General features: G+C 46.9%; 1 protein-coding gene across 2 annotated transcripts in view; it reads left to right on the top strand.

Annotated features, from left to right (window-relative positions):
• The window catches only part of LOC137304419 (collagen alpha-1(XI) chain-like), a 226,932-nt gene that overhangs the window by 40,578 nt on the left and 173,523 nt on the right, over positions 1 to 12,831 (top strand). For both annotated transcript variants that reach the window (XM_067973011.1, XM_067973010.1), the window contains exon 4: positions 1,302 to 1,464. In XM_067973011.1, the coding sequence (XP_067829112.1) occupies positions 1,302 to 1,464 (163 nt within the window). The remainder of the gene's footprint in view (positions 1 to 1,301; positions 1,465 to 12,831) is intronic.

Below are 12,831 nucleotides of genomic sequence, written 5' to 3'. Positions count from 1 at the left end.
AAGTTTCTGGTCAATGGTGACCCCCAGGATGTTGATGGTGGGGGATTTGGCGATGGTAATGCCGTTGAATGTCAAGGGGAGGTGGTTAGACTCTCTCTTGTTGGAGATGGTCATTGCCTGGCACTTATCTGGCGCGAATGTTATTTGCCACTTCTGAGCCCAAGCCTGGATGTTGTCCAGGTCTTGCTGCATGCGGGCTCGGACTGCTTCATTATTTGAGGGGATGCGAATGGAACTGAACACTATGCAGTCATCAGCAAACATCCCCATTTCTGACCTTATGATGGAGGGAAGGTCATTGATGAAGCAGCTGAAGATGGTTGGGCCTAGGACACTGCCCTGAGGAACTCCTGCAGCAATGTCCTGGGGCTGAGATGATTGGCCTCCAACAACCACTACCATCTTCCTTTGTGCTAGGTATGACTCCAGCCACTGGAGAGTTTTCCCCCTGATTCCCATTGATTTCAATTTTACTAGGGCTCCTTGGTGCCACACTCGGTCAAATGCTGCCTTGATGTCAAGGGCAGTCACTCTCACCTCACCTCTGGAATTCAGCTCTTTTGTCCATGTTTGGACCAAGGCTGTAATGAGGTCTGGAGCAGAGTGGTCCTGGCGGAACCCAAACTGAGCATCAGTGAGCAGGTTATTGGTGAGTAAGTGCCGCTTGATAGCACTGTCGACGACACCTTCCATCATTTTGCTGATGATTGAGAGTAGACTGATGGGGCGGTAATTGGCCGGATTGGATTTGTCTTGCTTTTTGTGGACAGGACATACCTGGGCAATTTTCCACATTGTCGGGTTGATGCCAGTGTTGTAGCTGTACTGGAACAGCTTGGCTAGAGGCGCAGCTAGTTCTGGAGCACAAGTCTTCAGCACTACAGGACAGGTGACCAAAAGCTTGGTCAAAGAGGTAGGTTTTAAGGCGAGTCTGAAAGGAGGAGAGAGAGGTAGAGAGTCTGTATTCAGTGTCTATTTTTCTTTGGTCTGATAATGCACCTGTGAAACACCTTGGGAAGTTCTACTACGTTAAAGGAGGCATCTAAATGCAAGTTGTGTGGTGACTGGGCCAAGTATTGGTAAAGTGGAGATGGATATAGAGGGGAGGTCATCACTGATGGTTGCATTCGGAAAGTGTGTCGCACAGCAAGTGCACAACATTGAAATGTATTAGCTTAAGGTATATTGGCGTCAATGTAGTGAATAATCCTTGCATTATACTGAGTGATCCCTATGCCACTGGTGACTGTAATGGCGTGTATGATGGGACCACATCAGTACCTGCTGGTTGTGTTTTGCAGGTGGCACCGAGTGGCAATCAGTGTTGAAGGGAAGAATGTCACGATGATCGTTGATTGCAACAAGCAGATCTCCGAGTACCTGGCAAGAAGTGACAACCCTGTCGTCAGCACAAATGGAGTCACCGTCTTTGGCACCAGGATATTGGATGAGGAAGTGTTTGAGGTGAGTGAGAAAGTCCATCAGTCAGTGGTGTTGCGTGTGCTTATCTCTGGCTCCCCTCTATAGATCAGTTGGTAAAGACGCTGGCCACTGCTGAGCTGAATCGTATGGACCAGGAAGGATTCCTTCTGCCAACAGTGCGTTATGCCGTGTGATCCCTGTGCTGTTTACTGATCTCATCTGGGCCTGTGGTAGAATTACTATAACCCAACCTCGATGCCCCTGGTCTAGGGAGGGGATCACCATCCAGTGATTTCTGCTGGGCCTTGCGCGAGGACAGGATTGGGCAAGGCTGTGAGTCCTTCCACGGTCGAATAGTCTGCTGACACTCACTCTTCTGAGCTTGTACTTGAAGAGTGGCCTTTGCAACGAGATACTGGAGGGCGCCTGATAATCCTGCATACCAAAACCCGCAACACAATAAGGACTGAAAATTGGGAGGAGGAGGGGGAAGTGTGTGGCGAGGAGGGGAGGGGAGGGCGAGGGGTATTTCTGTTCCTGTAGTAAATGTTTGCAGTGGCCGTTTTATGTTTAAACTCAAAGCTGCAGTGCCTGGTCACTATTCATTTATTAATTGTAATGTATTTCCAAAGAGCTAACTGGGGCCTTCTGTTTTAATAAAAGAAATTGCTTCATTTAAAAAGATGTGTGATTGTAAAATGCAAGAGGCAGGGAGTATGAATTCATAATTGTTAGTACATGGGGGGTGTGCGGGAAGAAGTGTTGAAAAGGTTAAATGAGTCGTGCCAGAAATGTCTGCTGGTGATCCATGTATACTGGGTGGAACACAGCACCGATCTCCAGCAGGTACCATCACCAAGTGCCTTTATTCAGTGACTGCCATTTCATGGCCTGGTCTTTGAAACTGGTTTTGGCCCAACCAAGAGGAGAGTAACTTGGAATATCTTGACCCAGAGGGATACGGACGAGGAAGATTATTCAGCCTGTCTGTCCAGAAAGAACCTCCCCTCGTCGTAGCATCTTGCGCTTTCTTCAATAATCCCGGGGCCTTGCCTCTACTGCTCCGTCCAGAAGTCCAAATGACACTGACTCTTCGTGTGTGGGTGACCTCCCTCACATCAGTCCTAATTGGCCACATTTGAACCCGTGTCCCACCGTCCTGGTTTAATTTGATGCACTGTTCCAGATTTACCTTTTTTTTTTTCTGGACGGTTTTACTGTCTCAGCGAGCTTTTTTATAAAAAGTTCCCCGAGTGGCCGAGCAGAACGTGCTAAACTTTCCTTTGCGCCAGCTGTTGTCGAGCCACAGCTGGTGCAAGGCGGAAGCAGTGCGGTGACGAGGAGCTTCTGAAAGGAGCCTCGCTCTGCCCGCCTGAAATCGATTTGGGCGAATTTGTGTGGAACGAAAGCCTCTTTTCGTTGATGCCAACTGTATGGCATAACGAGGGTGCGGGGGAGTCTAAAACTGGAGGGCATAAATAGAAGATCGTCAGTAATACACCCAGTAAAGAATTCAGGAGAAACTTCTTTACCCAGAGAGTGGCTAGAATGTGGAACTCACTACCACAAGGAGTAGTTGAGGCGAATAGCATAGATACATTTAAGGGGAAGCTCGATAAATACGAGGGAGAAAGGAATAGAAGGATATGCTGATCGGGTTAGATGAAGAAGGATGGGAGGAGGCTTGTGTAGAGCATAAACACCAGCATAGACCAGTTGGGCCGAATGGCCTGTTTCTGTGCTGTGCATTCTATGTAACTGGCCTGTAATAGGCCAATACATTAGCAGAGGCTGATGTACAAGTCTCCTGTTGCAGACACGAGTGCCAAGAACTGGTTGCCAAAAGGCAGCATTCTAGTTGTCCTCCCAGATGTTTTCCACACCTGGCCCGCACGCCCTTGATATGACTTTATCAGCTGTGCAGCATTCTTTGTGATGTGATGAGCAGGTGTAGCCCAGTGTGATCAGATCCAGTGCGCTGGAACTTGCTCAGGACTTGCAAGCCTGCAGGATTACCATAGACATCAAACCAAGATTGTTGGAGACCATGTGGAGTGTATCCGTTATTAGTCAGTGTGCTCTTTCTAGTTTCACCGCCTGTGAAGTCGCAAGTTCAAACAAGCCCGTGTTTGACTCCACCATCCCAGATACAGTCAGGGGCCATTAAATGCATAACTACTTTGGAAACAAAATGGGAACCAATTAGGATCATGCTTGGATTAATTTGAGATAAACTATAGATGAAAATAGCTTGTTGGCAACTATTTGTAGCTCAGCCTGTTTATTCATTCATTCAGCAACTGAAATGATAAAGGAAAATAATATTTACCTCAGGGTGATTCAACTTCAAAAGAGTGTTAATCTCTCAGTGTGGACTCTGAATTTGGCCCTTTTTTCTCTCTCGTCTTCCTTTTCAGAAAGTGCTGCCTCTAGCCGGCTATGATTCCGTGGCCTGCCAGCAACTCTCCCTCAGGCGGTCTTCCTTCATGGAAAGACTTGCATTTATATAGCGCCTTTCAGTACCTCGGGACGTCCCAAAGCGCTTTACAGCCAAATGAGGTACTTTTTGAAGTGTAGTCGCTGTTGTAATGTAGGAAACACGGCAATCAATACGAGCACAGCAAGATCCCACAAACAGCAATGAGATAATGACCAGATAATTTTTAGTGATGGTCGAGGGATAAATTTTTGGCCAGGACATTGGGCAGAACTCCCCTGCTCTTCTTCAAAATAGGGCTTTATAGCCAATGAAGTATTTTTGAAGTGTAGCTACTGTTGTAATGTAGATAGACATAATCTTCTCCCTGCTGATCCAAACTTCCCCCTTTCTTAAAAAAAAAAAGTACTGCCATATATTTCAGACTCCTTGTTCGAAACTTCAGAGGCAGTAATAGTTACCCTGGTGTTTGTACATTTCCCTAAATCAATTCAAACAACAGTATTCCCATATCTTTTCCACCTCAGAGCTCTGGTTATAAGTCCAGTATTTCTGGAAGAATGGATATTCTCTTGGACCTTGTCCTAGTAACGCTGGTGTCCAGCCTCTCAGATTATGACGTATTCTCTGATCCAGCTCAGGGGATTTTTTTTTTTTGCCATCTTCTCTGTGCTCTCCAGAATGCCGGGTTGAAGATGTCTGCATGTGTCTTTTTTCTGTTGGTTTGTGGCTGTGACCAAGTTGCTCGCTCCTGTTATGGAATCACTCGGTTCCTTCCTGTTGTGTTGTTCAATCTTTCACCCAGACTTGCCCACCTTCCCTCAGATTTGGGACCACACTATCTCAGAATTTATGACGTTTCATCTGGGAGAATTTTTTCTCCATCTTTTCCTGGAAGTTGGTGGAATACGGCTACTGAGGAGCAGGATTAGGAACATAGGAACAGGAGTAGGACATTCAGCCCCTCGTGCCTGCTCCGCCATTTGATAAGATCTGTGATCTAGCTCCATATACCTGCCTTTGGCCCATATCCCTTAATACCTTTGGTTGCTAAAAAGCTATCTATCTCAGATTTAAATTTAGCAATTGAGCTAGTATCAATTGCCGTTTGCGGAAGAGAGTTCCAAACTTCTACCACCCTTTGTGTGTAGAAATGTTTTCTAATCTCGCTCCTGAAAGGTCTGGCTCTAATTTTTAGACTGTGCCCCCTACTCCTAGAATCCCCAACCAGCGGAAATAGTTTCTCTCTATCCACCTGATCCGTTCCCCTTAATATCTTATAAACATCGATCAGATCACCCTTTAACCGTCTTAACTCTAGAGAATACAAGCCCAATTTGTGTAATCTCTCCTTGTAACTTAACCCTTGAAGTCTGGGTATCATTCTAGTAAACCTACGCTGCACTCCCTTGTTGCTTCCGATGTTCTTGGTTGTCCGCCGGTGAATAATTCCGCTGGACTACAGCTGTTTGCTAATGGTAACCACAGCAGGTATGGGCCTGTTCGTTTCTTCAGCAACTCCTTTTCTAGTTTTCACCATTTGCTCTGTTTTCTCATTTACTCTTGCGGCGATTTAGGGCTATTTTGTAAGGCGAATAGATTCAGATTCCTTGTGTTACTTTACAGTGCCTTCCTTCTGCCATCTGTGCCTGTTACAGCACAGATTTCTTTAGATTGTTTGTGTGGACCATAGGACCAGGAGTAGGCCATTCAGCTCCCCGAGCCTGTTCCACCTCTGTGCTCCTCTTAACTTTCGGAACAGGCTCGAGGGGCTGAATGGCCTCCTGTTCCTATATTTCTCCTCCCGCTCCTGCCTAAGCTCCAAACACACCAGGCTACGCACTCTGCCCCGTCCCTGTGTCCTCACTGTACTGAAATCAAGGTGGCCAAGTCTAGGTGAAAGATTCAACAGTGCAACAAGAAAGTTCAACACCTTGATCATAGACTATGCGAACACTGAGCGGCCCTGTAACGAGAGCTATCACCTTGTTCCTATTCCCAAACCAACAGAAAAAAGACATGTGTAGACAACGTCAACCCAGCGCTCTGGAGGGCACGGAGAATCAAATTAAATTTGATTAAAGGTGGGCAACTTCTTTCAATCTAAATAAATCAGTGCCAAGTTTCTGCCATGAACAGCCTGGCAAAAAGCAGAAGGGATCAGAGGCTGAGCTAAGTTTGTTCTCTCCTCCTGCATATTTAGGAAAGTTCTTGGAAATTTGTTCAAACTGCTTGCTCAAGCCAGGCCACTTGCTTAGCTCTTGCTCTATGTCTTCAGACCCTTTGCTGTCCTGCATGTATTCTGCCCAATATCTCCGAGTGCATTGGCGTAGGAATCGTCATCCGACTGCTTTCTTTTTTACTAGGAGTCCACCTTGAACAGTCAATCTCCTGTCCAAGGCCCTGTAGGCTATCAGTCTGCTGCCCAGCTTTGGTTTTATTTTTGGCCAACCCTAGGCTGATGAAGTGACGAATCTTGATTTCCGTACCGTGAGGACCTGGGGAATGGGGGAAGTGTTTTGTAGCCTGTTGTGTTTTGGAGTTTAGGAGGAGCAGGAAAAGAAAGTTCAGAGGAGCACAGAGCTGGAACGCGCTCGAGGGCCTGAAAGGCCTTATGTTCCACCCGAACTATCTCAGGGAATCTGTTCTGTTGCTAATGATTTACAAAATGCGGGAAAGAATGCGGGTAATTCTCAAATCCTAATGCTGTGAAGATTTTTGTTAATTAAGGCCAAGGACTTGGCTCAGACTATGCCAAGCTAGCATCTGGGATGTGGCATGGTAGTTTCCAAATTCCAAGCACATGTTTACTGGTAACAGAAAGTTTTGGCACTCAGTGGCAATTAGAATGGGGTATATCGAGGCTTTGGTGTACTTGATTGCAAAGGAAGGGAGAGACGCTTGCTTGGGGAGAAGTTGACTGTATGCCCAGGATTCAGTTGTGGGATTTAGGGATTGAATTCAGTCCAGACAGACTGAATCAAGATGATTATTTTTTTTAACACCTATTTGTTATCTGGGTGTACTCTGAAACCTTATTCAAACATGACTTCTGTGACGGTTTTGAAGCTTGCACATCTTATGGTACCTAAAATTAAAAAAAAATCTTTCAAAATATTTTGTACAAAGCTCTTTCACCCCTTGCTGGTTAAATGGATGACTGGACCTCCCAGTGTGATATTGAGCCCTCCCCATCAAGAAGGTCTCCGATTCCATCACTGGCCTCCAATGAGTTAGCTGATCTCAGCCAGGATGGCACTAAGTTTGGCCTCAGCACCACTTAAAATAGGGAGGGGAAAGAATCATCACTCCTGATATAGAAACAGAAGATGCTGAATCTCTCAGTAGGTCAGGCAGCATCTGTGGAGAGAGAAACAGAGTTGACGTTTCAGCTCGCTGACCTTTCATCAGAACTGGATGTTGTTGGAGATGAACGGCTTTTAAGCAAGTATGGAGCCGGGGAAAGAGGGGGCGGAGGCGAGATTGATACCAGCTGAGCCAAATAATCTAGGTATTCGAACAAGAGCAGGGGAGTTCTCCGCAGTGTCCTGGCCAATATGTATCCCTCAAACCAACATCACTAAAACAGATTATCTGGTCATTTATCTCTTTGCTGTTTGTGGAACCTTGCTGTGTGCAAATTGGTTACTGCGATTCCCTACATTTGCAACAGCAAAAAGTTCTTCATTGGCTGGAAAAGCACTTTGGGACATCCCGAGGTTGTGAAAGGTGCCATCTAAATGCAACTGCTTTCTTTAATTCTTTCCCACATCGGTTTCCAACGTGAAGGCTGGAACTTGGCCATTCCACCATTAGGAACAGCTGCCGTCAAGAAAAACACCAGCATCTGTTCTTGATGGATTTGTGAGAACTAGCCTAACTGGGAAAGATTGGGAACTTGTTTTGTTTCCAGAGATGAATATTTAAGGGAGGCGGTGCCTAATGTAATGTTCTCAAGGCCGTGGAAGATCATTGCGATCCCTTAATGAATGAAACTTTTTAAAAAAAAAAAAGCTGGGTGAAATTCCGGGGTTAGAAAAGGGTAGATTACAATATTATACAGTGATGGAAATTTCCATTGGAATCATAGAATGATACAGCACAGAAGGAGGCCCATTGTGCCTGTGCTAGCTCTTTGAAAGAGCTATCCAATTAGTCCCACTCCCCTGCCCTTGTGCATTCCCGATTTTCATCGCTCCACCATTGGCGACCGTGCCTTCAGCTGCCTAGACCCTAAGCTCCGGAATTCCCTCCCTAAACCCCTCCACCTCTCTCTCCTCATTTAAGACACTCCTTAGTACCTACATCTTTGACCAAGCTTTTGGTCACCTGTCCTCATATCTCCTTATATGGCTTGGTGTCAAATTTTGTTTGATAACGCTCCTGTGAAGCGCCTCGGGACATTTTTGCTACATGAAAGGTGCTGTATAAATGCAGCAGTACCAGCCAGACCTTTCACAGGGTAAAGCCTTGACCGGGTCATCATCTGCCCGCACAGCTTCTTTTGTTATTTGCATTTCAATTTTCTTTCCCTGGCGAATGTTTCCTTTGTTTGTGTTTTATTTGTCTTTTCCATACCCAGGACTAAAACTGGGAGAGTCTCTTACCCACCAAATTCCATTATCCCCTCAGGAGGGTCTCCTGCACAGCGGTGGTTAATGGAGGTTCCACAAAAGAAATGACCAATGCATTGGACCGTGGAGTGGTTTGGGATTTGAGTCTGGATCGAGGGTGCTCCAAGTTCTGTGACACAACCATGCCATATTGGGGCAGTACCTGCTGCTTTCACAGAGGGAAGGGAGGGTCATTACCTGTTCTGCTTGTCCGTCTGCTAGTGGCTCGTTTGAATGTCGTTGGTGGGCCTTGAAGCAAGCCATCCATCCTCTGAAGCACAGATGGTATACAATGGAGATCAAGAACCCTGGAACCTTCCCCTCCCTCTTCCCCCTCCCCTCCCCTCCCCTCCCAGAGCCCTGCGGTCCTCTGACGATGCTCTGACTCTGGCCTCTTGTGCATCCCCCCCCTCCAACTTCACTTCCCCCTCCATTCAGCCATCTAGGCCCCATACTCTGGAATTCCCTCCCTCTCCTCCATGAGGACCTTCCTTAAAACCCAACTCTTTGACCAATTTTTTGGTCACCCTCCTAATATCTCCTCCTTTGGCTCAGCTTCCATTTTTCTCCATTTTTGGCTTCTGTGAAGTGCCTTGGGATGATTTTCTACATTGGAAGTACGATGTTAATGCAAGTTGTTATTGAGAGCAAGGAAAGTGGGAAAATACCTTTTCAAAAAACTAAATTATTCTGATTTTTTTTCCCTCATCTCCTGATGGCGATGATTCTTTGGATTTTATACCTCACCCAATTGGCATTATTCATGTTGGCCGTGAGTACCAATGGGGGGAGGGGGGAGAAAAAATGTCCATTGCGTCTGAACTTGATCCCCTTCGGACCAAAGGCCCCTGGTAGTTGACATTCCTCATTTGTCTGAGATCAGCTAACATAGTGCAAACAAGAAGGTTCTCTTTTTTTTTTTCCTCCTTCTTCTCTTCCTCCTCCTTTTTCTCCTTCTCTGCCTTCTCTTTTGTCTACTCCTTTTTTCCTTCTTCTCCTTCACCTTCTCCTGGGACCACCTTGGTCTGTGTGGGTCAGCAGCTCGTTGGCTTAACCCACTGGTCATCAGAAGTGGTGTTCTGAACGTTCCTTTTTAAGAAGAAAAATGAAGAATATCGAGTTCGGGCTAAAGTTAGAAGTCACCGCACATTACCAGGACTGTCAGATTGTCAAATCAAATCATATAAATTAAAATCCTTTACTGGGCATTGAGATCCTTTTGACATTCCTCCTGCTGCTTTTGGGTCTGTTTTACGAGCTTGAGATTTTAGTTGTTTGCTGAATTAACCTGGTGTCACTTGCGTTGACTCAGCCTCCTCCTCCAGCATGTTCCCTGTGGGAGGACCACACCGAGGCAATCGCAGTCACTTGCTCTTGTCCTACTGCCTGCAAACCCCCACCCCCATCCCCATATTCGAGGGTTATACTCAGCAAGAGATTTATCAAATCTTAGATGTGGGAGTATATTCACCAGTGCTGCGCTCTCGCTGGAGAGCTGCACTCGAAGGGAGCATGGTCAGGGAGTCGAGGATACAGCGTCGTCATGCTACGTCCGATCTGCACTTTGGTCAAATGTGGCTCCCCACCCGGGAGCACAGGATCAATGAATTTATCTGCTGGAGTATTGAGACCTCTCAATGCTGGAATATAATTAACGAGAGACACAACCTTGTAATGTGTTTTGGGTATTAAGATTATTCCTTACTGGGTCAGAGAGATGTGCACCTGCCTGTGGTAAGCCTTTATAAACCTGCTAGTACGTAGAGGAGGCTCATAGAATCTTACAGCATCAGAAGGAGGCCGTTCAGCCCATCGCGCCTGTGCCGGCTCTTTGAAAAAGCTATCCAATTAGTCCCGCTCCCCCTTCTCTTTCCTCATAGCCCTGCACGTTTTTTCTTCAAGTCTATTTCCTTTTGAAATTTACTATTGAATCTGCTTCCACCGCCTTTTCAAGCAGCACATTCCAGATCCCAACAACTCGCTGCGTAAAAGAAATTCTCCTCGTCTCCCCTCTGGTTCTTTTGCCAATTATCTTAAATCTGATGACGAACCCTTCTTCCGGTGGGAGCAGATTTTTCCTTATTTCGATCATTTTCTATTTATCCTCAATCAAAACCCCTCAAAATGTTGACCATCTCTATTAAATCTTCCCTTAACATTCTCTGCTCGAAGGAGAATGATCGCAGCTTCTCCAGTCTCCCTAGCATCTGTAGTTGGCTCCCGATACATGGAGGAGGGAGACAGACTGACAGACAACTTTGGCTAGCCGGCAATGTAGAGACCTAACAGGCAACCATGTACAGGGCATGTTATTAAGTTTAAGGCAAATGGTATACCATCAACAGTATCAGTAATGGTGGCCATGAAACTACTGGATTGTTGTAAAAACCCATCTGGTTCACTAATGTCCTTCAGGGAAGGAAACCTGCCGTCCTTACCTGGTCTGGCCTATATGTGACTTCAGACCCACAGCAATGTGGTTGATTCTTAATTGCCCTCTGAAACGGCCTAGCAAGCCACTCAGTTGTACAATCTCGCTAAAAAGAGTCATAAGAATAAAACCAGATGGACCTCACGACATCGGACCACTGGGCACCGGACACGACAAAGGCAAACCAAACCCAGTCGACCCTGCAAGGTCCTCCTCACGAGCATCTGGGGACTTGTGCCAAAATTGGGAGAGCTGTCCCACAGACCAGTCAAGCAACAGCCTGACATAGCCATACTCACAGAATCATACCTTTCAGCCAACGTCCCAGACTCTTCCAACACCATCCCTGGGTATGTCCTGTCCCACCGGCAGGACAGACCCACCAGAGGTGGCGGTACAGTGATATACAGTCAGGAGGGAGTGGCCCTGGGAGTCCTCAACATTGACTCCGGACCCTATGAAATCTCATGGCATCAGGTCAAACATGGGCAAGGAAACCTCCTGCTGATTACCACCTACCATCCTCCCTCAGCTGATGAATCAGTCCTCCTCCATGTTGAACACCACTTGGAGGAAGCACTGAGGGTAGCAAGGGCACAGAATGTACTCTGGGTGGGGGACTTCAACGTCCATCACCAAGAGTGGCTCGGTAGCACCACTACTGACTGAGCTGGCCGAGACCTGAAGGACACAGCTGCCAGACTGGGGCTGCGGCAGGTGGTGAGCGAACGAATAGGAGGGAAAAACCTACTTGACCTCGTCCTCAACAATCTACCTGTCGCAGATGCATCTGTCCATGACAGTATTGGTAGGAGTGACCACCGCACAGTCCTCGTGGAGATGAAGTCCCATCTTCGCACTGAGGACACCATCCAACGTGTTGTGTGGCACTATCACCGTGCTAAATGGGATAGATTCAGAACAGATCTAGCAGCTCAAAACTGGGCATCCATGAGGCGCTGTGGGCCATCAGCAGCAGCAGAATTGTATTCCAGCACAATCTGTAACCTCATGGCCCGGCATATTCCTCACTCTACCATTGCCAACAAGCCAGGGGATCAGCCCTGGTTCAATGAGGAGTGTAGAAGAGCATGCCAGGAGCAGCACCAGGCGTACCTAAAAATGAGGTGCCAAACTGGTGAAGCTACAACTCAGGGCGACATGCATGCTAAACAGCTGAAGCAACATGCTATAGACAGAGCTAAGCGATTCCACAACCAACGGATCAGATCAAAGCTCTGCAGTCCTGCCACATCCAGTCGTGAATAGTGGTGGACAATTAAACAACTAACGGGAGGAGGAGGCTCTGTAAACATCCCCATTCTCAATGATTGTAAACAATTTTACAACACCAAGTTATAGTCCAGCAATTTTATTTTAAATTCACAAGCTTTCGGAGGCTTCCTCCTTCGTCAGGTGAACGATGTGATCCTCAATGATGGCGGAGTCCAGCACGTGAGTGCAAAAGACAAGGCTGAAGCGTTTGCAACCATCTTCAGCCAGAAGTGCTGAGTGGATGATCCATCTCGGCCTCCTCCCGATATCCCCACCATCACAGAAGCCAATCTTCAGCCAATTCGATTCACTCCACGTGATATCAAGAAACGGCTGAGTGCACTGGATACAGCAAAGGCTATGGGCCCCGACATCCCGGCTGTAGTGCTGAAGACTTGCGCTCCAGAACTGGCCGCGCCTCTAGCCAAACTCATCCAGTACAGCTACAACATGGCATCTACCCGACAATGTGGAAAATTGCCCATGAGTGTCCTGTCCATAAAAAGCAGGACAAATTCAATCCGGTCCATTACCGCCCCATCAGTCTACTCTCAATCATCAGCAAAGTGATAGCACTGTCGACGACACCTTCCATCATGTGGCACTTACTCACCAATAACCTGCTCACTGATGCTCAGTTTGGGTTCCGCCAG

Source organism: Heptranchias perlo, chromosome 37 (genome assembly GCF_035084215.1).
Source record: "Heptranchias perlo isolate sHepPer1 chromosome 37, sHepPer1.hap1, whole genome shotgun sequence".
Lineage (NCBI taxonomy): Eukaryota > Metazoa > Chordata > Chondrichthyes > Hexanchiformes > Hexanchidae > Heptranchias > Heptranchias perlo.
The sequence above is the reverse complement of the archived record's forward strand: the minus strand, read 5'-3'. Positions and strand labels throughout refer to the sequence as shown.